Source organism: Mustelus asterias, chromosome 19, assembly GCF_964213995.1.
Source record: "Mustelus asterias chromosome 19, sMusAst1.hap1.1, whole genome shotgun sequence".
Classification (NCBI taxonomy): Eukaryota; Metazoa; Chordata; class Chondrichthyes; order Carcharhiniformes; family Triakidae; genus Mustelus; species Mustelus asterias.
In genome coordinates, this window is record NC_135819.1 from 85,312,910 (window position 1) to 85,340,440 (window position 27,531).

At 45.0% G+C, this 27,531-nt stretch overlaps 1 protein-coding gene across 1 annotated transcript in view; it reads left to right on the forward strand.

Annotated features, from left to right (window-relative positions):
* Positions 1-27,531, forward strand: part of LOC144507517 (protein piccolo-like) — a 351,797-nt gene that overhangs the window by 114,421 nt on the left and 209,845 nt on the right. Inside the window, exons 8-10 of the mRNA XM_078234644.1 lie at positions 4,557-4,665; positions 5,440-5,507; positions 18,447-18,655. Coding sequence (XP_078090770.1) covers positions 4,557-4,665; positions 5,440-5,507; positions 18,447-18,655 — 386 coding nt within the window. The remainder of the gene's footprint in view (positions 1-4,556; positions 4,666-5,439; positions 5,508-18,446; positions 18,656-27,531) is intronic.

Below are 27,531 nucleotides of genomic sequence, written 5' to 3' on the forward strand. Positions count from 1 at the left end.
TGCTCACTAACAACATTGGGGAATACACTAACACAGTGAGTGTTCACTAACAGAACAGTTTTCCCTAAACCCTGTACCTTTACTTACTGTCATGGTGTAGATAGTACACACTGCTGCTACTGAGCGTTGGTGGTGGAGGGAATGGATGTTTGTAGATGTGATGCCACATCTGCTTTGTCCTGGATGGTGTCGAGCTTCTTGAGTGTTGTTGGAGCTTCATCCATCCAGGCCAATGGGGAGTATTCCATCACATTCCTGATTTGTGCCTTGCAGATGGTGGATAGAACATAAGAACATAAGAAATAGGAGCAGGAGTAGGCCATCTAGCCCCTCGAGCCTGCCCCGCCATTCAATAAGATCATGGCTGATCTGACGTGGATCAGTACCACTTACCCGCCTGATCCCCATAACCCTTAATTCCCTTACCGATCAGGAATCCATCCATCCGCGCTTTAAACATATTCAGCGAGGTAGCCTCCACCACCTCAGTGGGCAGAGAATTCCAGAGATTCACCACCCTCTGGGAGAAGAAGTTCCTCCTCAACTCTGTCTTAAACCGACCCCCCTTTATTTTGAGGCTGTGTCCTCTAGTTTTAACTTCCTTTCTAAGTGGAAAGAATCTCTCCGCCTCCACCCTATCCAGCCCCCGCATTACCTTATAGGTCTCCATAAGATCCCCCCTCATCCTTCTAAACTCCAACGAGTACAAACCCAATCTCCTCAGCCTCTCCTCATAATCCAAACCCCTCATCTCCGGTATCAACCTGGTGAACCTTCTCTGCACTCCCTCCAGTGCCAATATATCCTTCCTCATATAAGGGGACCAATACTGCACACAGTATTCCAGCTGCGGCCTCACCAATGCTCTGGGGAGTCAGGAGGTGAGTTACTCGCCACAGTATTCCTAGCCTCTGACCTGCTCTTGTAGCCACTGTGTTTATGCGGTGAGTCCAGTTGAGTTTCTGGTCAATGGTAACCCCAAAGATGTTGACAGTGAGAGATTCAGTGATGGTAACACCATTGAATGTCAAGGGGCGGTGGTTAGAGTATCTCTTATTGGCGATGATCATTGCCTGGCATTTGTGTGACGTGAATGTTACTTGCCACGTGTCAGCCCAAGCCTGGATATTGTCCAGGTCTTGTTGCATTTGGACATGGACTGCTTCAGTATCTGAGGCATTGCGAATGGTGCTGAACATTGTGCAATCATTGGCGATCACCCCCACTTCTGACCTTATGACGGAGGGAAGGCCATTGATGAAGCAACTGAAGATTGTTGGGCCTAGGACACTACCCTGAGGGACTCCTGCAGAGATGTCCTGGAGCTGAGATGACTGATCCTCCACAACCACAACCATCTTCCTATGTACCAGGTATGACTCCAATCAGTGGAGAGTTTGCCCCCTGACACCCATTGATTCCAGTTTTGCTAGGGCCCCTTGATGTCACACTCTCAAATGCGGCCTTGATGTCAAGGGCTCACTCTCACCTCACCTCTGGAACTCAGCTCTTTTGTCCATGTTTGAACCAAGACAGTAATGAGGTCAGGAGCTGAGTGACCCTGGCGAAACCCCAAACTGGGCGTCACTGAGCAGGTTATTGCTGAGCAGGTGCTGCTTGATAGCGCTGTTGATGACCCCTTCCATCACTTTACTGATGATCGAGAGTAGACTAATTGGGCGGCAATTGGCCGGGTTGGATTTGTCCTGCTTCGTATGTACAGGACATACCCGGGCAATTTTCCACATTGTTGGGTAGATGTCAGTGTTGTAACTGTACTGGAAGAGCTTGGCTAGGGGAGCGGCAAGTTCTGGAGCACAAGTCTTCAGTATTATTGACAGAATTTTATCAGGGCCCATTGCCTTTGCAATATCCATTGCCTCCAGTCGTTTCTTGATATCACGTGGAGTGAATCAAATTGGCTGGAGACTGGCAAATGTGATGCTGGGGACCACTGGAGGAGTCTGAGATGGATCATTCACTCGGCACTTCTGGCTGAAGATTGCTGCGAATGCTTCAGCCTTATCTTTTGCACTGATGTGCTGGGCTCCTCCATCATTGAGGATGGGGATATTTGTGGAGCCTCCTCCTCCAATGAGTTGTTTAATTGTTCACCACCATTCAGGACTGGATGTGAGAAGGACTGCAGAGCTAGGTCTGATCCGTTGGTTGTGGGATCACTTATCTCTGTCTGTCACTTGCTGTTTATGCTATTTGGCATGCAAGGAGTCCTGTTTGGTAGCTTCACTGGGTTAATAACTTATTTTTAGGTTTTCAGTTGAAACAGTCACAATGTGTATACATGCTCATGTACATGGACAACATTCTCTCTCTGTAAAGAACAGGGCTCTGGGTAATATTATATGTAGCTTCCAGCCAGTGTAAGTGAGTTAAACTGTGAGCCCCACTGAAAATCTACATCGGCTGTCAGCATAACGCTGAGCACACTCAGAATTGTTCAACGAATGTTGTCCAACTCCTGAGTCACATCTAATATTGAGCGCTTTGAGATTTGCGTGCACAGGCTGGTCCTTTCCTGTTGTGAACAGCTCAAGGGACATGCTGTTTGTTACAATCTGTCAGCCTTTGTGACTTACAACTGGCGGGCATACAATCAGGCCATTAGATAAATAGTATAGTACGTGTGCTCTGCCCAGAGCAGATCCTCAGATTATTTTCTGTTGATAGCTCATCCTGAGCCGTTTTCATGGCAGTTTTTGTCAGTGACGGTTTGTTGTTGTCTTCCACCCTCGGCGGTTATGTATCAAATCTTAAGTCTATCTCAGCCGGAAAAGGAATTGAACCCATAATATGGGCATTATTCTATACACATTATCTATCTAGATGCGCTAACAGTTCCCTATATTAGGCAGATAAAGATAGCAAAATAACTGATTAATTTGATTTCTTCTAAGCATTCCTTTTGTTGAGTATGTTGGCTCTGTAATCATTAGAATTCAGAAGAATGAAAACAACCTTATTGAGACGTACAGGATTCTCAGGAGGCTCGACAGGGTAAATGCTGAAAGGCTGTTTCCCTTGTTGGAGAGCCTCGGACCAGAGGGCATCATCTCAGAGTAAGGAGTCAACTATTAAAGACAGAGATGAGGAGGAATTTCTTTACTCAGAGGGTAGTGGCAGTCAAGGAGGAATTCTTTACTGCAGAGGGGTATAGAGATTGGATCATTAAGTATGTTCAAGGCTGAGACAGATTTTAATTAGTAAGGGAATCAAGGATTACGGAGATAAGGCGGGAAAATGGAGTTGAGGCTCAGCTATAATCTCATTGAATGGCAGAGTGGACTCGATGGGCCGAATAGTCTTCTTCTGCTCCTATATTTCAGTGATCACGGGAATATCTGGAACCCGAAGCTGACTGAAACATTGTGTAGATGTAGCTAATCCAAAAGAAATATAGAGAATTGTTTTCTTTTGATGATGAAAACCTACAATGAACTCTTTTTGTGACCCTCCGTTTGCAATCCTTTCCACAGCAAATCTTGCTGTTAAAGGTATCCAAATAAAACCAGTTTTGAAGCAATCTCTTGTTATTTTAGCAATAAAGAAAATGAAAGTTGCTAGTTTAGGTAAATGGTGGCGTTTATAAATGTATATTTATTGTAATTTTTATTTTGCCATTTATTTTGTGCAGCTTTCAATGTTTTTGGCCATAATTATCGACCCTTTCTATTGACTCGCTAACATTACTGTAAGTGTAAATTGGAGCATTAATTGTTTTGCTTAACCTTGTCTGTTTCTTCTTATTTTTGACCATTCTCTGAAAACATTGCAATGTGCTTTGATCTGATGTGTAAAAAAATGCATGTTTGGTGTGTTATAAAAAGACTTTCCTCGGTTTGCTGTGAAATAGCTATTTAACTCATTGAAATGTCTTGGAAATTATTGACCACCAAATGTAGTTAGACATTTTGGACAATGCAGCGTGTATCTGTTAATTGTTTAGTAATTTGCATTTCTAAATGTTCGGGTGGTGGGTGGACCAGGGATTCAATGGCTGGAATTTAACCAGAACACCCGCCTCGATTCTGGGGCGGGCAAGGCTCGCAGAATGGAATTCTCTGTTGGCCTCGGGTAGGATTTTATGAGCCTTGCCCGAGCGAGGTCATTAAATACCGGCCAATGTGTCTCCGATAAAAAGGAACTGACTGAAACTGTGGCTGTTGGGTTAGGAGGCTAATGTTTGTAATTTGAACTTCTGTAAATTATAAATATAAAAGTGTGTAAATATTGGCTCCAGTTTTATCCTTCGCCACCTAGCTTCCTGGAGTAGGACATTTGTGACACATTCCAGAGTATTGTGATATTTACAACAACAATTACTTCTACATCAGCTAAATATATTGGTGACAACTAACTGAAACAGTAGAGGGTTTGAGCTGGGCAAATCATCACATTGTTTATTATTTGAAATTTCAGTGATGGGGAGTTAATTGAAGATTAAATGATTTATCTAGGATTACAATAACTGGCTGATACTAATATACGGCCATTACTAGACTTTTTAACCATCCCTCTTTCTGTGCCTTGTTTGCCAGGAATGCAAGTTCTTGAATGGAATGGAATTCCTTTGACTGGTAAAACCTATGAGGAGGTTCAGTGCATCATTGGTGTACCAATTGGGGAAGCTGAAATATGTGTAAGACTGTGAGTTTTTCCCCACCTTTCTGTTTACCATTCAAACTTCATAACTTTTGTTTTTCATCATGTTAAGGTGAAACCTTTATAAAATTCCTTGTTTGATGAGTCATCATCTTCAATAACTAGCGTGTTCTGAAGTACAGAGGAATGCTACAATGCTGATGGAGAACTTTTTCATTTCAACTGCTTCTACAAGTAAAAATAGTGATCAGTTTCAATAATTGTACATATTATTCCCCTGGCTTAAAGCTATCTGCCCTTCTCAGAGTAAGTTCAACATTTATTGTGTCACTGGCTTCAACAATCTCAACAAGTTTCTGCACCCAAATGTTCTATATTATGTGACTTAATGTGGAGTTGCCAATGTTGGACTGGGGTTATGACTTTATATGACTTAAAGCACAGGATCATTGTATAGTTTGTGGGTAATTTCAATAAGAACCTTTCAGCTCAGTGTAGTTAGTTACACACGGTGGAGGAAATATTGACTAATCACTTTCATTGATACCTGGATTTTTAAAAAAATTGACATGTATGAAATCTAGTGCATTTGATAATTATTCAAACTTATTCAGATAAAGATTTCACTTTAAAAAAAACATTCATTAGCTGTTTGACGCTACACTACAGGCAGTTCATTGGTTCATTCAGAATGGGAGGTGCCTGGAAAACACTCTTGTATCATTATCCATTGCTCACATTATCTTTGCAATTAAACAGTAAAATGCTCATGGTGACATTTAAAATGATCTGAAAATATAATTAATATTTTCCTTTAAGGGACCTCAACATGCTATCGGATTTGGAGGATCTCCAGCATTTGGATTTGCGTGCCCAAGCAAAGGCTGGTAGGACAGTGTTTATGTGAAGCTAAATATTTTACATTGGATTACACAGGATGTATTCACAGGCCATTCGGCCCACCTGCCCATGATATATCTGTGCATCAATTTAATCTATTTCCATCATTCCTCATTTAAATCTATCATCATAACCTTTTATTACCTTCTCTGTCACCTGCTGCTGCCCCTTAAATGCATCTAATCTACTGACTTCACTCACTCCTGTGGGAGCAAGTTCCATATTCTCGCCACTCTCTGGGTAAAGACGTCTCTCCTAAATTCCTGATTAGATTTCTTGCTGACTATTTTATATTGACAGTCTCTAGTTATGCTCTTCCCCACAAGAGGAAACATTCTCTCTGCATCCACTCGATATCAAAATCTTTCCGAATTCTAAAGACCCTTCAGCCTTTAACCAAGAGTAAGAAAAGACCCAGCCAATCACTTCACACATCTCTGGGATTATTTTGTAAATCTTTGCTTTTTTGTGGCCTTGCTAACTTGTGCCATAACTTTCAGTGACTGCTGCTCCTGGCATGCCCTCCTGCACTCCTCATTAAACCAGGGTTGATCCCCTGGCTTGATGGGAATGGTAGGGTGGGGGATGTGAGGTTACACGTGAATGCAAAGACAGAATTACTTTGGCCTTTAATTGCAATGTGAACTCCCAAATTGATGAACTTGGTTTGGATGGGATGTTAAAAATTAATAAGAAACAAGAAAAGATTGTATATTACACTCTCAGTTTTAACAGAGAGGTGGAGATGCCGGCATTGGACTGGGGTGGGTACAGTAAGAAGTCTCACAACACCAGGTTAAAGTCCAACAGGTTTATTTGGAATCACGAGCTTTCGGAGCGCTGCTGGAGTTTAGTTTCAACAGAGACAGAACAAAGCATGAGGAACCAATTCACTCTCAGAAGGAATTAGATTATTTAAATATTTTAATGAGGCTGCATGCCTTCATTACACTGACATTTTTAACCAAAGTCAACTGGGTTTGCCGATTTCAGGATCTCCAGCAGATGAAAGGAAGAAGGAGGTGCTGAATCCATGGGTGAAGTGCCTTTGCGGCACAGCTTGTGGGCCAGGAGGAGTCGGAGTGTTTCCCCTCGGTTCAACATGATCCCCAGGTCTGCAGGGTTTTGAGGCCAGTATTTGCCATATTGTCACTGACAACATATCAGTTGGGACATTGGAAAATTACTGATGCCAGGTGAATGACAGGTGAAGGCCATTCAAGCCATCATACTGAAGCCAGTGTTAGCCCCCCTGCCATGACGACCTACATTCTGAGGCCTACAATCTACCCAAGATGCTTGCTCAGTGGAAAAGCCCTGGGAAACAATACATAAATTATACTCCAAGCTTCTGGCATTAAATCTCTTTCTCCCTTGCTCAGTCTCAATCAGCCCACACTCTGGTCACTTGCCGACTGAGCAAAGCTGGTTCTGGTCCTCCTGACACACTGTCCCACTCATTGAACTGATTGGCTGTGCTTCACAACGCCATCATGAGGGATCAGCTTTACCAGCTCTTTATTTGAGCACTGTCCGAGCATCTAAAAAGGGCTGTAGGGAAAAGCTTGGGAACTATAGGCTGGTGAGCTTCACATCTGTAGTGGTAAGTTCTTAGAAGGTATTTTGAGAGACAGGATCTACAGGCATTTAGAGACACAAGGACTGATTAGGGACAATCAGCATGGCTTTGTGAATGGAAAATCATGTCTCACAAATTTGATTGAGTTTTTTGAACGGGTAACCAAGAAGGTAGATGAGGGCTGTGCAGTTGATGTTGTCTACATGGACGTTAGCAAGGTCTTTGACAAGGTACCGCATGGTAGATTGTTGCATAAGGTTAAACCTCATGGGATATAGGGTGAGGTATCTAAATGGATACAAAATTGGCTTGATGACAGAAGCCAGAGGGTGGTTGTAGAGAGTTGTTTTTCAAACTGGAGGCTTGTGATCAGCGGTGTGCCTCAGGGATCGGTTTCCACTGTTATTTGTAATTTATATTCATGATTTGCTTGAGAATTTAGTAGGCATTGTTAATAGGTTTGCAGATGACACCAAGATTGGTGGCATAGTGGACAGTGAAGAAGGTTATCTAGGATTGCAATGGGATCTTGATCAATTGGGCCAGTGGGCTTACGAATGGCAGGTGGAGTTTAATTTAGATAAATACGAGGTGATGCATTTTGGTTGATCGAACTAGGACAGGACTTACTCCGTTAATGGTAGGGCGTTGGGGAGAGTTACAGAACAAAGAGATCTATTCATAGCTCCTTGAAAGTGGAGTCACAGGTGGACAGAGTGGTGAAGAAGGCATTCAGCATGCTTGGTTTCATTGGTCAGAACATTGAATACAGGAGTTGGCCGTCTTGTTGAAGTTGTACAAGACATTGGTAAGGCCACACTTGGAATACTGTGTCCAGTTCTGGTCACCCTATTGTAGAAAGGATATTATTAAACTAGAAACAGTGCAAAAATGATTTACCAGGATGCCACCAGGGCTGTATGGTTTGAGTCAGAAGGAGAGGCTGGATAGACTGGGACTTTTTTCTCTTGAGCGCAGGAGGCTTAGGGGTGATCTTATAGAGATCTATAAAATAATGAGGGGCATTGATCAGCTAGATAGTCAATATCTTTTCCCAAATGAATGGGGGTCTAAAATTTGAGGGCGTATGTTTATGGTGAAAGGGGAGAGCTACAAAAGGGTCCAGACGGGCAATTTTTTTCACACAGTGGGTGGTAAGTGACTGGAACAAACTGCCAGAGGTAGCACTAGAGGTGGGTACAATTCTGTCTTTTAAAAAGTGTTTAGACAGTTACATGGGTAAGATGGGTATAGAGGCATATGGGCCAAATGTGGGCAATTGAGACTAGCTTAGTGGTTAAAAAGAAGGGGCAGCATGGACAGGTTGGGCCGAAGGGTCTGTTTCCATGCTGTAAACCTCTATGACTCTGTGACTTCACAGCTTTTCTGTGCAGTCCCTGTGCTACAATTTCCAAACTTTCGGATGGGTCATAGTCACAGAGTCACAGAGGTTTGCAGCATGGAAACAGGCCTTTCGGCCCAACTTGTCCATGCCGTCCTTTTTTTTTTAAACCCCTCAGCTAATCCCAATTGCCCGCGTTTGGCCCATATCCCTCTGTCGCTCCAGAGAAAAAAGTCCCAATCTATCCAGCCTCTCCTTATAACTCAATCCATCAAGTCCTGGTAGCATCCTAGTAAATCTTTTCTGCACTCTTTCTAGTTTAATAATATCCTTTCTATAGTAGGGTGACCAGAACTGGACACAGTATTCCAAGTGTGGCCTTACCAATGACTTGTACAACTTCAACGAGACATCCCAACTCCTGTATTCAATGTTCTGACCAATGAAGTGGAGATGCCGGCGTTGGACTGGGGTAAAGAAGTTTAACAACACCAGGTTAAAGTCCAACAGGTTTATTTGGTAGCAAAAGCCGCACAAGCTTTCGGAGCTCCAAGCCCCTTCCTCAGGTGAATGGGAATTCTGTTCACAAACAGGGCATATGAAGACAGAGACTCAATTTACATGAATAATGGTTGGAATGTGAATACTTACAACTAATCAAGTCTTTAAGAAACAAAACAACGTGAGTGGAGAGAGCATCAAGACAGGCTAAAAAGATGCGTATTGTCTCCAGACAAGACAGGCAGTGAAACTCTGCAGGTCCAGGCAACTGTGGGGGTTACAGATAGTGTGACATGAACCCAATATCCCGGATGAGGCCGTCCTCGTGTGTGCGGAACTTGGCTATCAGTTTCTGCTCAGCGACTCTGCGCCGCGTGTGTCGCGAAGGCCGCCTTGGAGAATGCTTACCCGAATATCAGAGGCCGAATGCCCGTGACCGCTGAAGTGCTCCCCAACAGGAAGAGAACAGTCTTGCCTGGTGATTGTCAAGCGGTGTTCATTCATCCGTTGTCGCAGCGTCTGCATAGTTTCCCCAATGTACCATGCCTCGGGACATCCTTTCCTGCAGCGTATCAGGTAGACAACGTTGGCCGAGTTGCAAGAGTATGTACCGTGTACCTGGTGGCTGGTGTTCTCACGTGAGATGATGGCATCTGTGTCGATGATCCGGCACGTCTTGTAGAGGTTGCTGTGGCAGGCTTTTCTCTGCTGCCCTTTTTAAACGAAAGCAGAACATTTGCCACCCTCCAATCTTCAGGCACCTCACCTGTGACTATCGATGATTCAAATATCTCTGCTAGGGGACCCGCATTTCCCTCCCTCGCCTCCCACAGTGTCCTGGGATACACTTAATCAGGTCCCGGGGATTTATCTACCTTGATACGCTTTGAGACTTCCAAAACCTCCATCTCTGTTATATGTTCACTCCTCAAGACATCACTATTTATTTCCCTAAGTTCCTTAACATCCATGCTTTTCTCAACAGTGAATACTGATGAGAAATATTCCTTTAGGATCTCACCCATCTCTTGTGGATCTGCACACAGATGACCTTGTTGATCCTTAAGAGGTCCTATTCTCTCCCTAGTTACTCTTTTGCCCTTTATGTATTTGTAGAAGCTCTTTGGATTCTCCTTGGCCTTATCAGCCAAAACAATCTCGTGTCCCCTTTTTGTCCTCCTGATTTCTCTCTTAACTCTACTCCTACACCCTCTATACTCTTCAAGGGATCCACTTGATTCCAGCTGCCTATGCATGTCATGTTCCTCCTCCTTCTTCTTGACCAGGGCCTCAATATCCTCTGTCATTGCAGTCTGACAAGAAAAACAATGGTTGGCTTGTGCATCGATCACAATGTAAGATTGTTCACCATGCTATATTGAAACTAGAAGCAACTAGATTCTAGACCAGGCTGATAGGCTGGAGGAAGTAGATGTTCGGAGGGAAGATGTACTAGCAATTTTGAATAAACTGAAAGTTGATAAGTCCCCTGGGCCTGATGAAATATATCCTAGGATTCTTTGGGAGGCAAGGGATGAGATAGCAGAGACTTTGGCATTGATCTTTGCGTCCTCACTGTCCACGGGGGTGGTGCCAGAGGACTGGAGAGTGGCGAATGTTGTTCCTCTGTTTAAGAAAGGGAATAGAAATGACCCTGGTAATTATAGGCCGGTTAGTCTTACTTCGGTGGTCGGTAAGTTGATGGAAAAGGTCCTTAGGGATAGGATTTATGACCATTTAGAAAGATGCAGCTTAATCCGGGATAGTCAGCACGGATTTGTGAAGGGCAAGTCTTGCCTCACAAATTTGATAGAATTTTTTGAGGAGGTAACTAAGTGTGTAGATGAAGATAGTGCAGTTGATGTCATATACATGGATTTTAGTAAGGCGTTTGATAAAGTCCCCCACAGTCGGCTTATGATGAAAGTAAGGATGTGTGGGATAGAGGGAAGTCTGGCCGATTGGATAGGTAACAAAGGAAGTCAGGGAATGCATCAGGGCAAAAGAGAGAGCCTATAATGTGGCAAAGAGTAGTGGGAAGTCAGAAGATTGGGAAGGCTATAAAAACAAACAGAGGATAACAAAGAGAGAAATAAGGAAGGAGAGGATCAAATATGAAGGTAGGCTAGCCAGTAACATTAGGAATGATAGTAAAAGTTTCTTTAAATACATTAAAAACAAACGGGAGGCAAAAGTAGACATTGGGCTGCTCCAAAATGACGCTGGTAATCTAGTGATGGGAGACAAGGAAATAGCTGAGGAACTTAATAAGTACTTTGTGTCAGTCTTCACAGTAGAAGACACAAGTAATATCCCAACAATTCAGGAAAGTCAGGGGGCAGAGTTGAATATGGTTGCCATCACAAAGGAGAAAGTGCGAGAGAAACTAAAAGGTCTGAAAATTGATAAATCTCCGGGCCCAGATGGGCTACATCCTAGAGTTCTAAAGGAGATAGCTGAAGAAATAGTGGAGGCGTTAGTTATGATCTTTCAAAAGTCACTGGAGTCAGGGAAAGTCCCAGAGGATTGGAAAATCGCTGTTGTAACCCCACTGTTCAAGAAGGGAACAAGAAAAAAGATGGAAACTTATAGGCCAATTAGCCTAACCTCAGTTGTTGGCAAAATTCTAGAATCCATCGTTAAGGATGAGATTTCTAAATTCTTGGAAGTGCAGGGTCGGATTAGGACAAGTCAGCATGGATTTAGTAAGGGGAGGTCGTGCCTGACAAACCTGTTAGAGTTCTTTGAAGAGATAACAAATAGGTTAGACCAAGGAGAGCCAATGGATGTTATCTATCTTGACTTCCAAAAGGCCTTTGACAAGGTGCCTCACGGGAGACTGCTGAGTAAAATAAGGGCCCATGGTATTCGAGGCAAGGTACTAACATGGATTGACGATTGGCTGTCAGACAGAAGGCAGAGAGTTGGGATAAAAGGTTCTTTCTCAGAATGGCAACCGGTGACAAGTGGTGTCCCGCAGGGTTCAGTGTTGGGGCCACAGCTGTTCTCTTTATATATTAACGATCGAGATGACGGGACTGGGGGCATTCTGGCCAAGTTTGCCGATGATACAAAGATAGGTGGAGGGGCAGGTAGTATTGAGGAGGTGGGGAGGCTGCAGAAAGATTTAGACGGTTTAGGAGAGTGGTCCAAGAAGTGGCTGATGAAATTCAACGTGGGCAAGTGCGAGGTCTTGCACTTTGGAAAAAAGAATAGAGGCATGGACTGTTTTCTAAACGGTGACAAAATTCATAATGCTAAAGTGCAAAGGGACTTGGGAGTCCTAGTCCAGGATTCTCTAAAGGTAAACTTGCAGGTTGAGTCCGTAATTAAGAAAGCAAATGTAATGTTGTCATTTATCTCAAGAGGCTTGGAATACAAAAGCAGGGATGTACTTCTGAGGCTTTATAAAGCACTGGTTAGGCCCCATTTGGAGTACTGTGAGCAATCTTGGGCCCCACACCTCAGGAAGGACATACTGGCACTGGAGCGGGTCCAGCGGAGATTCACACGGATGATCCCGGGAATGGTAGGCCTGACATACGATGAACGTCTGAGGATCGTGGGATTGTATTCATTGGAGTTTAGGAGGTTGAGGGGAGATCTAATAGAAACTTACAAGATAATGAACGGCTTAGATAGGATGGACGTAGGGAAGTTGTTTCCATTAGCAGGGGAGACTAGGACGCGGGGGCACAGCCTTAGAATAAAAGGGAGTCACTTTAGAACAGAGATGAGGAGAAATTTCTTCAGCCAGAGAGTGGTAGGTCTGTGGAATTCATTGCCACAGAGGGCTGTGGAGGCCGAGACGTTAAGCGTCTTCAAGACAGAAATTGATAAATTCTTGATTTCTCGAGGAATTAAGGGCTATGGGGAGAGAGCGGGTAAATGGAGTTGAAATCAACCATGATTGAATGGTGGAGTGGACTCGATGGGCCGAATGGCCTTACTTCCGCTCCTATGTCTTATGGTCTTATGGTCTTATGGTAACTGGCTATCTAACAGAAGACAGAGGGTGGTGGTGGATGGAAAATGTTTGGACTGGAAACCGGTTACCAGCGGAGTGCCACAGGGATCAGTGCTTGGTCCTCTGCTATTTGTAATTTTTATAAATAACTTGGAGGAGGGGGCTGAAGGGTGGATCAGTAAATTTGCTGATGACACCAACATTGGTGGAGTAGTGGATGAGGTGGAGGGCTGTTGTAGGATGCAAAGAGATATAGATAGGATGCAGAGCTGGGCTGAAAAATGGCAAATGGAGTTTAACCCTGACAAATGCGAGGTGATTCATTTTGGCAGGACAAATTTAAATGTGGATTACAGGGTCAAAGGTAGGGTTCTGAAGAATGTGGAGGAACAGAGAGATCTTGGGGTTCATATCCATAGATCTCTGAAGGTTGCCACTCAAGTGGATAGAGCCGTGAAGAAGGCCTATAGTGTGTTGGCGTTCATTAACAGGAGGTTTGAGTTTAAGAGCCATGGGGTTATGCTGCAACTGTACAGGACCTTGGTGAGACCACATTTGGAATATTGTGTGCAGTTCTGGTCACCTCACAACAAGAAGGATGTGGAGACACTGGAAAGAGTGCAAAGGAGATTTACCAGGATGCTGCCTGGTTTGGAGGGTAGGTCTTATGAGGAAAGGTTGAGGGAACTTGGGCTTTTCTCTTTGGAGCGGGGGAGGTTGAGAGGAGACTTGATAGAGGTTTATAAGATGATGAGGGGGATAGATAGAGTGAACGTTCAAAGACTATTTCCTCGGGTGAATGGAGCGGTAACTAGGGGGCATAACTATAGGGTTCATGGTGGGAGATATAGGAAGGATGTCCGAGGTAGGTTTTTTACTCAGAGAGTGGTTGGGGTGTGGAATGGACTGCCTGCAGGGATAGTGGAGTCAGAAACTTTAGGAACATTTAAGAAGCTATTGGAAAAGCATGGAGTACTTCGGGATGATAGGGAGGAAATAGCTTGATCTGGGTTTCAGACAAAGCTCGGCACAACATCGTGGGCCGAAGGGCCTGTTCTGTGCTGTACTGTTCTATGTAAGCAGGAGTCGGCCATTCGGCCGTTCATGCCTGCTCTGCCACTCATTTTGATCATGGCTGATTATCGAATTCAATATCCTGATTCCCCCCTTGTCCCCCGCCCCCCGATATCATTTGATCCCTTTAGCCCCAAGAGCTATATCTAATTTCTTCTTGAAATCACACAACGTTTTAGCCTCAACTACTTTCTGTGGTAGTGAATTCAATACATTCACCATCCTCTGGGTGAAGAAATTTCTCCTCACCTCAGTTCTAAAAGGTTTACCTCTTATTCTCAAACTCTGACCCCTAGTTCTGGACTCTCCCACCATTGGGAACATTCTTTCTGAATCTACCCTGTTAGCATTTTGTAAGTTTCTATGAGATCCCCTCTCACTCTTCTAAACTCCAATGAATACAATCCTTACTGGCTTAGTCTCTTCTCATATGACAGACCTGCCATCCTAGGAATCAGTCAGGTAAACCTTTGCTGTACTCCCTCTATAGCAAGGATATCCTTCCTCAGATAAGGACACCAAAACTGCACACAATACTCTCAGTGTGGCCTTACCAAAGCCCTATACAATTGCACCAAAACATCCCTATCTCCATACACAAATCCTCTCGCTATGAAGGCCAACATACCATTTGCCTTCTTTACTGCCTGCTATTCCTGTGTGCTTACTTTCAGTGACTGATGCACGAGGACACCAAGGTCTCACTGAGTATCCACCTTTCTCAATTTACCCCATGCAAGTAATAATCTGTCTTCCTATTATTGCTACCAAAGTGGATAACTTAACATTTATCCATATTATACTGCATTGGAACAGATCAATCTTCCACTAAAACAGGATGATTTTGCCTCTGACCTTAAGGCTATTTTCTGGCATTCATTTGACCAATTACCATCCTTTGAATGCTCAACTTTAAATTCAAAGGCAAACAATGCAGTAAAAAGACATTGTTCCATATTTACCTGTTATGTGTTTCAGTTAAAACTTCATGCTGTGCTCAAAATGTTCGATGATTCCTTTAAGGTCTTGAATAATATTGATTTGATTTGATTTATTATTGTCACATGTATTAGTAGAAAGTGAAAGTATTGCTTCTTGCACGCTATACAGACAAAGCATACTGTTCATAGGGAAGGAAAGGAGAGGGTGCAGAATGTAGTGTTACAATCATAGCTAGTGTGTGAGAAAGATCAACTTAATGCAAGGTAAGTCCATTCAGAAGTCTGACAGTAGCAGGGAAGAAGCTGTTTTTGAGTCAGTTGGTCTTGCATCTTTTGCATCTTTCTCCCGACGGAAGAAGATGGAAGAGAGAATGTCTGGGGTGTGTGGGGTCCCTGATTATGTTGGCTGTTTTTCCGAGGCAACAGGAAGTGTAGACCGTGCCAATGGATGGGAGGCTGGTTTGAGTGATGGACTGGGCTTGATTCATGACCCTTTGTAGTTTCTTGTGGTCTTGGACAGAGCAGGAGCCATACCAAGCTGTGATACAACCAGAAAGAATGCTTTCTATGGTGCATCTGTAGGAGTTGGTGAGAGTTGTAGCAGACATGCCAAATTTCCTTAGCCTCCTGAGAAAGTAGAGGCGTTGGTGGGCTTTCTTAACTATAGTGTCTGCATGGGGGGACCAGGACAGGTTGTTGGTGATCCAGGTACCTACCAACTTGAAGCTCTCAACCATTTCTACTTCATCCCCATTGATGTAGACAGGGGCATGTTCGCCACTATGCTTCCTGAAGTCGATGACTATTTGCTTCATTTTGTTGATATTGAGGGAGAGATTATTGTCGTCGCACTAGCTCAAGAGATTCTCTATCTCTTTCCTGTATTCTCTCTCATCATTGTTTGAGATCCGACCCACTACGGTGGTGTCATCAGCAAACTTGAAAATTGAGTTGGAGTGAAATTTGGCCACACAGTCATAGGTGTATGAAGAGTATAGTAAGGGGCTGAGACACAGCCTTGTGGGGCACCAGTGTTGAGGATGATTGTGCAGGAGGTGTTGTTGCCTATCCTTATTGATTGTGGTCTGTGAGTTAGGAAGTTCAGGATCCAGTCACAGAGGGAGGAGCCGTGGCCCAGGCCACCAAGTTTGGAGATGAGTTTCAGGGGAATAATGGTGTTGAAGGCTGAGCTGTAGTCAATAAATAGGAGTCTGACATAGGTGTCTTTGTTATCTAGGTGTTCCAGGGTTGAGTGCAGGGCCAGGGAGATGACATCTGCTGTGGACCTGTGCAGCGGTAGGCAAACTGTAGTGGATCCAGGTAGTCCGGGAGGCTGGAATTAATTTGTGCCATGACTAACTTTTCGAAGCACTTCATAATGATGGATGTCAGAGCCACCGGACGATAGTCATTAAGGCACGCTGCCTGGCTTTTCTTTGGTACTGGGATGATAGTTGTCTTCTTGATGCAAGTAGGGACCTCAGGTGTAATGAGAGGCTGAAGATGTCTGCGAATACCCCCTCCATTTGGTCCCCTACAGGACCTGAGTGCATGTCTGGGTACCCCATCCGGGCCAGTCACTTTCCATGGGTTGACTCTTGAGAAGGCTGCTCTGACATCGGCAATGGTGACCTCAGATACAGATTCATCGGAGGTTTCTGGGATGGAGGGCATGGTCTCTCTGATCACTTGCTCTAAACAGGCATAGAATGTATTGAGCTCATCAGGGAGGGGTGCGTTGAAGCCGGCGATTTTACCTGCCTTCGTCTTGTAGCCTGTTATGTCTTACAGACCTTGCCATAGTCAGCAGGAGTCCATGTGGCTCGCCCAGGATTCTAGCTTGGTCCGGTATTGTCTTTTGACATCTTTGATGGATCTCCTTAGATCATATCTGGCTTTCTTGTATAGGTCATAGAGTCATAGAGGTTTACAGCATGGAAACAGGCCTTTCACCCAACTTGTCCATGCCGCCCTTTTTTTAAAACCCCTAAGCTAATCCCAATTGCCCGCATTTGGTCCATATCCCTCTATACCCATCGTCCCATGTAACTATCTAAATTCTTTTTAAAAGACAACATTGTACCCGCCTCTTCTACTACCTCTTGCAGCTTGTTCCAGACACTCACCACCCTCTTTTCGAAAAAATTCCCCCTCTGGACACTTTTGTATCTCTCCCCTCTCACCTTAAACCTAGTTTTAGACTCCCCTACTTTTGGGAAAAGATATTGACTATCTACCTTGTCTGTGCCCTTCACTATTTCATAGACCTCTATAAGTTCACCCTCAGCCTCCTACGCTTCAGAGAAATAAGTCCCAGTCTATCCAGCCTCTCCTTATAACTCAAACCATCAAGTCCCGTAGCATCCTAGTAACTCTTTTCTGCACTCTTTCGAGTTTAATAATATCCTTTCTATAATAGGGTGACTAGAACTGCACACAGTATTCCAAATGTGGCCTTACCAATGTCTTGTACAACTTCAACAAGACGTCCCAACTCCTGTATTCAATGTTCTGACCGATGAAACCAAGCATGCCGAATGCCTTCTTCACCACTCTGTCCACCTGTGACTCCACATTCAAGGAGCTATGAACATGTACCCCTCGATCTCAAGTCAGGGTTGCCTGACTTGAATGCCTCAGACCTGGACTTCAGCAAGCAGTGGATATCCTTGTTCATCCATGGTTTCCGATTGGGGATTTGCTTCTTTGACACACAGTCTTCTCCACACTTATTGATGAAGTCAGTTACTGTAGTGGTGTAATCGTTCAGGTTGGTCGCAGAGTTTTTAAAAACTGACCAATCCACTAACTCCAAGCAGTGCCGTAGGGGATCATCCGATTCCTCAGACCAACATTGCACAACTCTCTTTGATGGATTCTCCCGCTTCAGATTTTGCTTGTAAGCCGGGAGCAGGAGCACAGCCTTGTGGTCTGATTTGCCAAAGTGTGGGTGGGCGATAGAGCGGTAGGCATGTTTGATATTTTTGTAGCAGTGATCAAGGAAGTTTGGGCCTCTGGTGGAGCAGGAGACGTGTTGATGGTAAGTTGGTAGTACGTTCTTGAGCTTGGCCTGGAAGTCCCCAGCCAAGATGAACAAGGCCTTGGGATGTTTCATCTCAAGGCTATTTGTGGTGGTGTACATTGCAAATCGTCCTGCACGATCTTCACATCCGTGTGGGGCGGGATGTAAACTGCCGTCAGGATAACGGAGATGAACTCCTGCAAAAGGTAGTAGGGGTGACATTTTAGTTTCGGGTATTCTTGGTCCAGGAAGCAGAAACTCACCAGTGGTATCAGTATACATTTAGATCTGTGGATAGTTTGAGATCATTTGGAAATGCTGCTTAATGTGCACAGCCTATCCTCTGTAAATATTACTTTCACTCCTCGCAATAGATTCCAAAGGTTCTGGAACGGTTACATTTGTGTTTCCTGTCACTAACTGAGACTGCAGCACGGTCATTTGACATGTCATTAATTGGTGTTTTTTTTCTTAAACAATGTGATGATTTTTTTCCTCAGGAGAAAAGCAAAGGTCACCAGGAGTTGACCCAAAACAGCTGGCTGCGGAACTGCAGAAAGTGTCTCAACAGGCACCTTCTGTGGTTACCTCAGTGACAGAGAAAGGAGTCCACAGCCATTCAGGAACCACATCAGCTACCTCCAGTGCTGCCGCCAGCCCTGGGCAACCAGGATCACCTGCAGTTAGTAAAAAACGACACAGCAGCAAGGTGAGCAGATACCATCAAATCATCAGCTTACTTACTAATACTGAAATCAATTTATCAATGAAACACAGACCACTAGTTTAGAGAAACAACCACTGGACTAATTAAATTCAATATAATTTCTGGGTTTTATATTTACAAAAGAAAGTTTACTACAGTGAAAAAATCTGGTAATTATTTAAAGGAATATATTTTATTTAGAAAAAGGTTGATTGCCTCACTCAATTTATGGAGAAGGCATTAAAGAACTAAAAGCTCCAGCAGCAGAAACAAGAACGATAGAGTCACAGAATGGCTACAGCACACAAGGAGAATATTTAGCCCATCCTGTCCATGATGGCTCTCTGCAGAATAGTTCATCCAGTGCCACTGTCCACACTTCTTCATCACTTTGTATATTTTCTTTTCAGCAAACAAACCAATTCCTTTTTGAAAGGCGCAGTTGAACCTGCCTGCAGCACGTTCTCAGGCAGAGCATTTCAGAATCGAACCATTCACTGGCCAAAACACTTTCTCATGTCGCCATTGCTTCTTTTGCCAATTACTTTAAATTTGTGCCCGATGATTCCAGATCTTTCACCCAATGGGAGCAGTTTCTCCCTATTTAATCTGTCTGAACACCATCATTTTGAAACCTCGATCAAATCTCCTCTTAACGTGCTCTTCTCCACGGAAAACCATCCCAGCTTCTTCCAACTATAGGCTGGAACATTGGGCGGAGAAATGGCAAATGGAATTTAACCCAGATAAATGCGAAGTGATGCATTTCGGTAGATCTAATGCAAGGGGGAGCTATACAATAAATGGCAGAACCATCAGGAGTATAGACACACAGAGAGACCTGGGTGTACACGTCCACGGATCCTTAAAGGTGGCAGCACAGGTGGAGAGGGTGGTCAAGAAGGCATATGGCATGCTTGCCTTTATTGGACAGGGCATAGAATATAAAAGTTGGCATATGATGTTGCAGCTGTATAGAACGATGGTTAGGCCACATTTGGAATACTGCGTCCAGTTCTGGTCGCCACATTACCAGAAGGACGTGGAGGCTTTGGAGAGAGTACAGAAAAGGTTTACCAGGATGTTGCCTGGTATGGAGGGTCTTAGCTATGAGGAAAGATTGGGTAAACTGGGGATGTTCTCCCTGGAAAGACGGAGGATGAGGGGCCACCTGATAGAGGTGTATAAAATTATGAAGGGCATAGATAGGGTGAACAGTGGGAAGCTTTTTCCCAGGGCGGAGGTGACAAACACAAGGGGTCACAGGTTCAAGGTGAGGGGGCCAAGGTTCAACACAGATGTCAGGGGGAAGTATTTTACACAGAGGGTGGTGGGGGAATGGAATGCACTGCCAAGCAAGGTGATTGCGGCGGACACGCTGGGATCGTTTAAGACTTATCTAGATAGCCACATGAACAGACTGGGAATAGAGGGATACAAACGAATGGTTTAGTTGGGCACATGAGCGGCGCAGGCTTGGAGGGCCGAAGGGCCTGTTCCTGTGCTGTATTGTTCTTTGTTCTTTGTTCTATTTCTGGAACCAAAATTCTTCACCCCAGAATCATTCTTGTGAATCTTTGCTAAACCCTTTTTAATGACTTCACGTCCTCCCCAAGCTGTGATGCTGAAACGAGATACAAACCCCAGTTGAGGCAGAACTAGTGTTTTAAGCAGCTTTAACATAATTTCTTTTCGTTTGTACGTGCCTCTATATATAAAGGTGAAGATGCCATAAGCTTCATTAACCACACTTTCAACCTTCAGTTGTGCACATATGCAGCCAGGTCCACCTGCTCCTGCACCCCCTTTAGAATTGTATTTAGAATTTATTTTATATTGTCCTTGTTCTGTTGACCAAAATTACACTTCTCTGCATTAAATTTCATCTGACTCCCCTCCCCCTATTCTATCAACATGTCTCTGTATTTTTGAAGTTCTTCAGTATCCTCATCACAGTCTGTGCCATCTGTAGATTTTGAAATTATGCCCTGTGCATCAAGGTAATTAATCTACATCTTGAGAGGAGCACTAACACTTACCCTGGGGGTCTCCACAATAAACATTGCTCCAACCTGAAAAACATCCACTAGCCACTATCTTGATTTGCTTTTCTCCTACATGTGTAAAAAGATGTCTTCCTCCTTCAAACGATGTGGCACGGTGACACAGTTGTTAGCATTGCCGCTTCACCAGAGACCCGGGTTCAATTCCCGCCTCAGGTCACTGTCTGGGTGGAGTCTGCACGTTCTCCCTGTGTCTGTGTGGGTTTCCTCCGGGTCCCCCAGTTTCCTTCCACAGTCCAAAGATGTGTGAGTTCGGTGGATTGGCCATGGTAAATGCATGAGATTATGGGAATAGGGCAGGGAGGTGAGCCTGGGTAGGATATTCTTTCAGAGAGTCAGTGTAAACTCAATAGACTGAATAATCTCCTCCTGCACCGTAGGGTTTCTATGGGTCTCTGTTCCTGTCACTCAGCCAATTTCATATTCATTTCACTCATGTCCCTTTTATCCAAAAGCCCTAAATTTGCTCACAAGTCTGTTGTGTGGCATTTTATCAATCTCCTATTGGAAGTCCATGTACACCACAATCAATGGCATTAACCGCATCTACCTTCTCTGTTACTTCATCTAAAACTCAAGCAAATGAGTTCACAATTACTTTCCCTCAACAAATCCATCCTTGCTTTCCTTAATTAATCCACAATTTTCAAAATAACCATCAGTTTTGTCCCAAATTATAATTCCTGGAAACTTCACCTGATGAAGCTGATTGGCCTGGAGTTGCTGGGTGTATTTTTACATCAAGGACATATCATTTACAATTCTCCAATCCTCTGACAACAGCCCTGACTCTGAGGAAGATGGAAAGGTGGTACAGCGGTTAGCACTGCTACTTCACAGCGCCAGGGACCCGGGTTCGATTCCCGCTTGGGTCACAAAAGAACAAAGAACAAAGAACAATGCAGCACAGGAACAGGCCCTTCGGTCCTCCAAACCTGAGCCGCTCATGTGCCCACTAGACCATTCTTTTGTATTCCTCTATTCCCAGTCTGTTCATGTGGTTATCTCCAGATCAGTCTTAAACGATCCCAGCGTGTCCGCCTCAATCACCTTGCTTGGCAGTGCATTCCAGGCCCCCACCACCCTCTGTGTAAAATACTTCCCCCTGACATCTGTGTTGAACCTTGGCCCCCTCACCTTGAACCCGTGACCCCTTGTGTTCGTCACCTCCGACCTGGGAAAAAGCTTCCCACTGTTCACTCTATCTATGCCCTTCATAATTTTATACACCTCTATTAGGTCGCCCCTCATCCTCTGTCTTTCCAGGGAGAACAATCCTAGTTTACCCAATCTCTCCTCATAGCTAAGACCCTCCATACCAGGCAACATCCTGGTAAACCTTCTCTGTACTCTCTCCAAAGCCTCCACATCCTTCGTAATGTGGCGACCAGAACTGGACGCAGTATTCCAAATGTGGCCTAACCATCGTTCTATACAACCACAACATCATATGCCAACTTTTATATTCTATGCCCCGTTCAATAAAGGCAAGCATGCCATATGCCTTCTTGATCACCCTCCCCAGCTATGCTGCCACCTTTAAGGATCTATGGATTTGTACACCCAGGTTCCTCTGTGTGTCTATACTCCTGATGGTTCTGCCATTTATTGTATAGCTCCCCCTTGCATTAGATCTACCGAAATGCATCACTTCGCATTTATCTGGATTAAATTCCATCTGCCATTTCTCCGCCCAATGTTCCAGCCTATCTATATCCTGCTGCATTCTCTGACAATGTTCATCACTATCCGCAACTCCAGCAATCTTCGTGTCGTCCGCAAACTTACTGATCACACCAGCTACATCCTCCTCCAAATCATTTATATATATCACAAACAGCAGAGGTCCCAGTACAGAGCACTGCGGAACACCACTAGTCACAGACCTCCAACCGGAAAAAGACCCCTCCACTGCTACCCTCTGTCTTTTATTGGTAAGCCAGTTCTCCACCCATCTAGCTAGCTCACCTTTTATCCCATGAGATTTAATCTTTTGCACCAGTCTGCCATGAGGGACCTTGTCAAACGCTTTACTAAAATCCATATAGACGACATCCATGGCCCTTCCCTCGTCAATCGTTTTTGTCACCTCCTCAAAAAACTCAATCAAATTTGTGAGTCATGACCTCCCTCGCACAAAACCATGCTGTCTATCGCTAATGAGGTTATTCAGTTCTAAATGCGCAAACATCTGTCTGTGTGGAGTTTGCACATTCTCCCTGTGTCTGCATGGGTTTCCTCCGAGTGCTCCGGTTCCCTCCCACAGTCCGAAAGACCTGCTGGTTAGGTGCATTGCTAAATTCTCCCTCAGTGTACCTGAACAGGCACCAGAGTGTGGCGACTAGGGGATTTTCACGATAACTTCATTGTAGTGTTAATGTAAGCCTGCTAGTGATTTAATAAATAAACTTTAAACTTAAATGATGGTCAGTGCGTCCACTCTCACTTCCCTCAGTATCCTGTGTGCTGCAAGCTATCTTTGGTTCCATCCCTGGCTGCAGCTCATCCATCCTGGTGCCTTGTCAACCTTAAGTACTGGATTGGATTGGATTGAGGATTAGCTGACTGACTGACAGAAAGTAGATGGTTGGGATAAATGGATCCTTTTCTAGCTGTTGAAATGCAACTAGCGGGATGCTGCAGGGGTCAGTCCCCAGACCTCAACTGTTTACAATCTATGTTTCCTGTCGTGGGGCAATCTAGAACAAGAGGCCACAGGTATAGGTTGAGAGGCAGTAGATTTAAAACTGAGATGAGGAGGAACTACTTCTCGCAGAGGGTGGTGAATTTGTGGAACTCACTGCCCCAAAGCGCGGTGGAGTCTGAATTATTTAATGGTTTCAAGAAAGAGATTGAAATGTTTCTAATTTTTAAAAAAGGGAAAGAGGGATATGGGGAACAGGTGGGGAGGTGGATTTAAGACCTGGGAGAGATCAGCCATGATCTGATTGAATGTCGGAGCAGGCTCAAAGGGCTGAATTTTTAGAATTACTCTCTACACTATGCACTGGAGAAGGATTTATTTTCAAGGGCTGGACAGGTCCTGTTTAGCCTTGTACTTGCTTCTTATTTGCCCCTTTCCGTCACACAGCTTCCCTGAACCTACACTTCTCCTGGGGTTGGGCTCACCCACACCGACAACATTCTTCACAGTTACTTACCCTTGCCAGTGCCACAAGAAATTAAAATCATTGAATCCTACAGCACTGAAGAGGCCCTTTGGCCCATCGAGTCTGCACCAACACATTAGAAACATCTGAACTCCCACCTAATCCCATCTGCCAGCACTTGGCCCATAGCCCTGAATGTTATGATGCACCAAGTGCTCATCCAGATACTTTTTAAACGATGTGAGGCAACCCGCCTCCACCACCCTCCCAGGCAGTGCATTCCACCATCACCACCCTCTGGGTAAAGATGTTTTTCCTTACATCCCCCCTAAACCTCCTGCCTCTCACTTTGAACTTATGTCCCCTCGTGACTGACCCTTCAACTGAGGGGAATGGCTGCTTCTTAGCCACTCTGTTCACGTCTCTCATAATCGTGTACACCTCAATCAGGTTGCTCTTCAATCTTCTCTGCTCCAACGAAAACAATCCAAGCCTTACCCACTCTCCCTTCATAACTTCAATGTTCCATCCCGGCCTTGCCTTGAATTTCCTTGATACTCTTTGCATGTCATCTCAACAGATCAAACAGTGGACTCAGAAGAACATAGAACATAGAACAGTACAGCACAGAACAGGCCCTTCGGCCCACGATGTTGTGCCGAGCTTTATCTGAAACCAAGATCAAGCTATCCCACTCCCTATCATCCTGGTGTGCTCCATGTGCCTATCCAATAACCGCTTAAATGTTCCTAAAGTGTCTGACTCCACTATCACTGCAGGCAGTCCATTCCACACCCCAACCACTCTCTGCGTAAAGAACCTACCTCTGATATCCTTCCTATATCTCCCACCATGAACCCTATAGTTATGCCCCCTTGTAATAGCTCCATCCACCCGAGGAAATAGTCTTTGAACGTTCACTCTATCTATCCCCTTCATCATTTTATAAACCTCTATTAAGTCTCCCCTCAGCCTCCTCCGCTCCAGAGAGAACAGCCCTAGCTCCCTCAACCTTTCCTCATTAGACCTACCCTCCAAACCAGGCAGTATCCTGATAAATCTCCTCTGCACTCTTTCCAGCACTTCCACATCCTTCTTATAGTGAGGTGACCAGAACTGCACACAATATTCCAAATGTGGTCTCACCAAGGTCCTGTACAGTTGCAGCATAACCCCACAGCTCTTAAACTCCAACCCCCTGTTAATAAAAGCTAACACACTATCGGACTTCTTCACAGCTCTATCCACTTGAGTGGCAACCTTTAGAGATCTGTGGATATGGACCCCAAGATCTCTCTGTTCCTCCACAGTCTTCAGAACCCTACCTTTGACCCTGTAATCCACATTTAAATTAGTCCTACCAAAATGAATCACCTCACATTCATCAGGGTTAAACTCCATTTGCCATTTTTCAGCCCAGCTTTGCATCCTATCTATGTCTCTTTGCAGCCGACAACAGCCCTCCACCTCATCCACTACTCCACCAATCTTGGTGTCCTCAGCAAATTTACTGATCCACCCTTCAGCCCCCTCCTCTAAGTCATTAATAAAAATCACAAAGAACAGAGGACCAAGCACTGATCCCTGTGGCACTCCGCTAGCAACCTGCCTCCAGTCCGAAAATTTTCCATCCACCACCACCATATTGGAAGGATCCAATATTGTCCAGAGTGAAGCATATGGCTCTTCATGGCTGGCTTTATGATAGAATATCTGAACAACTAAAACCTCTTCCAACTTGGAAGGCTATATTGAGCTGTGTAGAAGGTGTCGTTCTGTGGGGAGGGGGGTGTGGGGGGTGTCATCCCCATGCTTAGCAGGAAGTTACTATTGGAGGAGCTGAATAGCACTCGCCCAGGGGTGTCCAAGATGAAAGTGTTGGCTCACGGCGATATGTGGTGGCCTAGGTTAGACACAGATATAGAAAACATGATTAAACAGTGCACCCAATGCCAGGGACAACAAAAGTTACTATCAGCAGCCCCGATTCATCCTTGGGAGTGGCCAGGTTGGCTGTGGATGAAACTCCACATTGGTTTTGTAGGCCCATTGTCGAGTACCATGTTCCTACTTAAGTGGATGCACACTCCAAATGGCTGGACATCTGTGAAATGAAGTCTGCGACTTATTTTGCAACAGTAGAAAAGTTAAGTCAAACCTTCACCAGACATGATTTGCAGGAGGTGTTGGTTTCGGACAATGGGACAGCATTTACCAGGGAGAAGTTCCAGGATTGCATGTCGTCAAATGGCACCTTATCCACCTACCCCCTCCTCAAATGGGGGGCTGTGCAAACTTTCAAAGCAGCCATGAAAAAACCAATCTCCAGTATCCTGCAGACCAAATTAATGCATTTTCATATTACCTATAGAGTGATTTGGTAGCAAAAGCCACACAAGCTTTCGGAGCCCCAGGGGCTCCGAAAGCTTGTGTGGCTTTTGCTACCAAATAAACCTGTTGGACTTTAACCTCGTGTTGTTAAGCTTCTTACTGTGTTTACCCCAGTCCAACGCCGGCATCTCCACATCATGGTTTCCAAATTTGGCAGGGAGGGTTTAGGCAAAGCAAAAGAAACATCATGATTCACAAAGCCTGAGAGAATTTGAAGTGGATGATCGAGTCTATATTAAAATGTTTGGAATGGGCCAGAGTGCCAGATATTGGTATGGTCAGGGCGGAGCCCGTATGGTATGAAGTAGAAGTTCGAAGTGAAATACTGAAGAAGCATCTCGATGACTTGAGAAGAAAGGAGTCAGATATAGAAGCAGTGGGGCAATCTGCCCGAGCATGCCCAGCAGTGATGTTGTTGCGGCTGGAAGCTCACACTCAGGTTCTGCTGCAGAGGACTGAGATGAACACTGCAATGTGGTGGGCTACAGTAAACAGCAGATGGGAATGCACACAGAGATGCTTGGTCCATTGGCAGGCCTATCAGAGAGCCTGTACAGGAACATGACACAGTTCAGCAGCAACTTGGCATGTGGATTTGTGCAAAATTTGGAGCCATCCTTTCCAGTCTGGCAGTAGCAGCCTGATGCACTATCAATCAAGCAAAGACTAGTTTGTGTGCAAGAACAAATAGGCTTTTATTAGCAAAGGACTTGGAGCACACCCATGCCGATGAACTGGTCCAGAGACTGAGGCAGGGGATGGGGAGCAGTCACCTTTATACCTGGACCCGGGGGGGGGGGGGGAGGGGTCCCAGGCAGGGCCGGCAGGGACGTGTCCAGGCATGTCACACACACACACAGGCAATAAGCTAACAGTGGTTTACCACATTCACCCCCTGCTTTTAAAAAAGAGTCCGGCGGGGGTGAAGTGGGTGGAACGATATTTACAGAATTACAAATTTAGTCTCTCTGGGGGCTTGATCTGCCGCTGCAACCGCCGTAGTGCCGGTTGTGGTGTCGGTTCTGGTGGCCGCGGTGTTAGTTCAGGCGCCAGGCCGTAGTCGCTCGAGTCGTCTGTAGTCCCTTCCGATTGTCGGGTGCGTGGTGGCGGCTCCTGGGGCTCAGGCGTGCTGTATATGGGGGTTGGGGGTGTGGGGTTGTGGGTCGTCGTGGTCCCTGGGGCACCTGCGGGTGCCAGGTCTCGAATAGAGACCGTGTCCTCCCGCCCGTCGGGGTACGCCACATAGGCGTATCGGGGGTTGGCGTGGAAGAGCTGGACCCTTTCGACCAGAGGGTCCGACTTATGGGTCCTCACG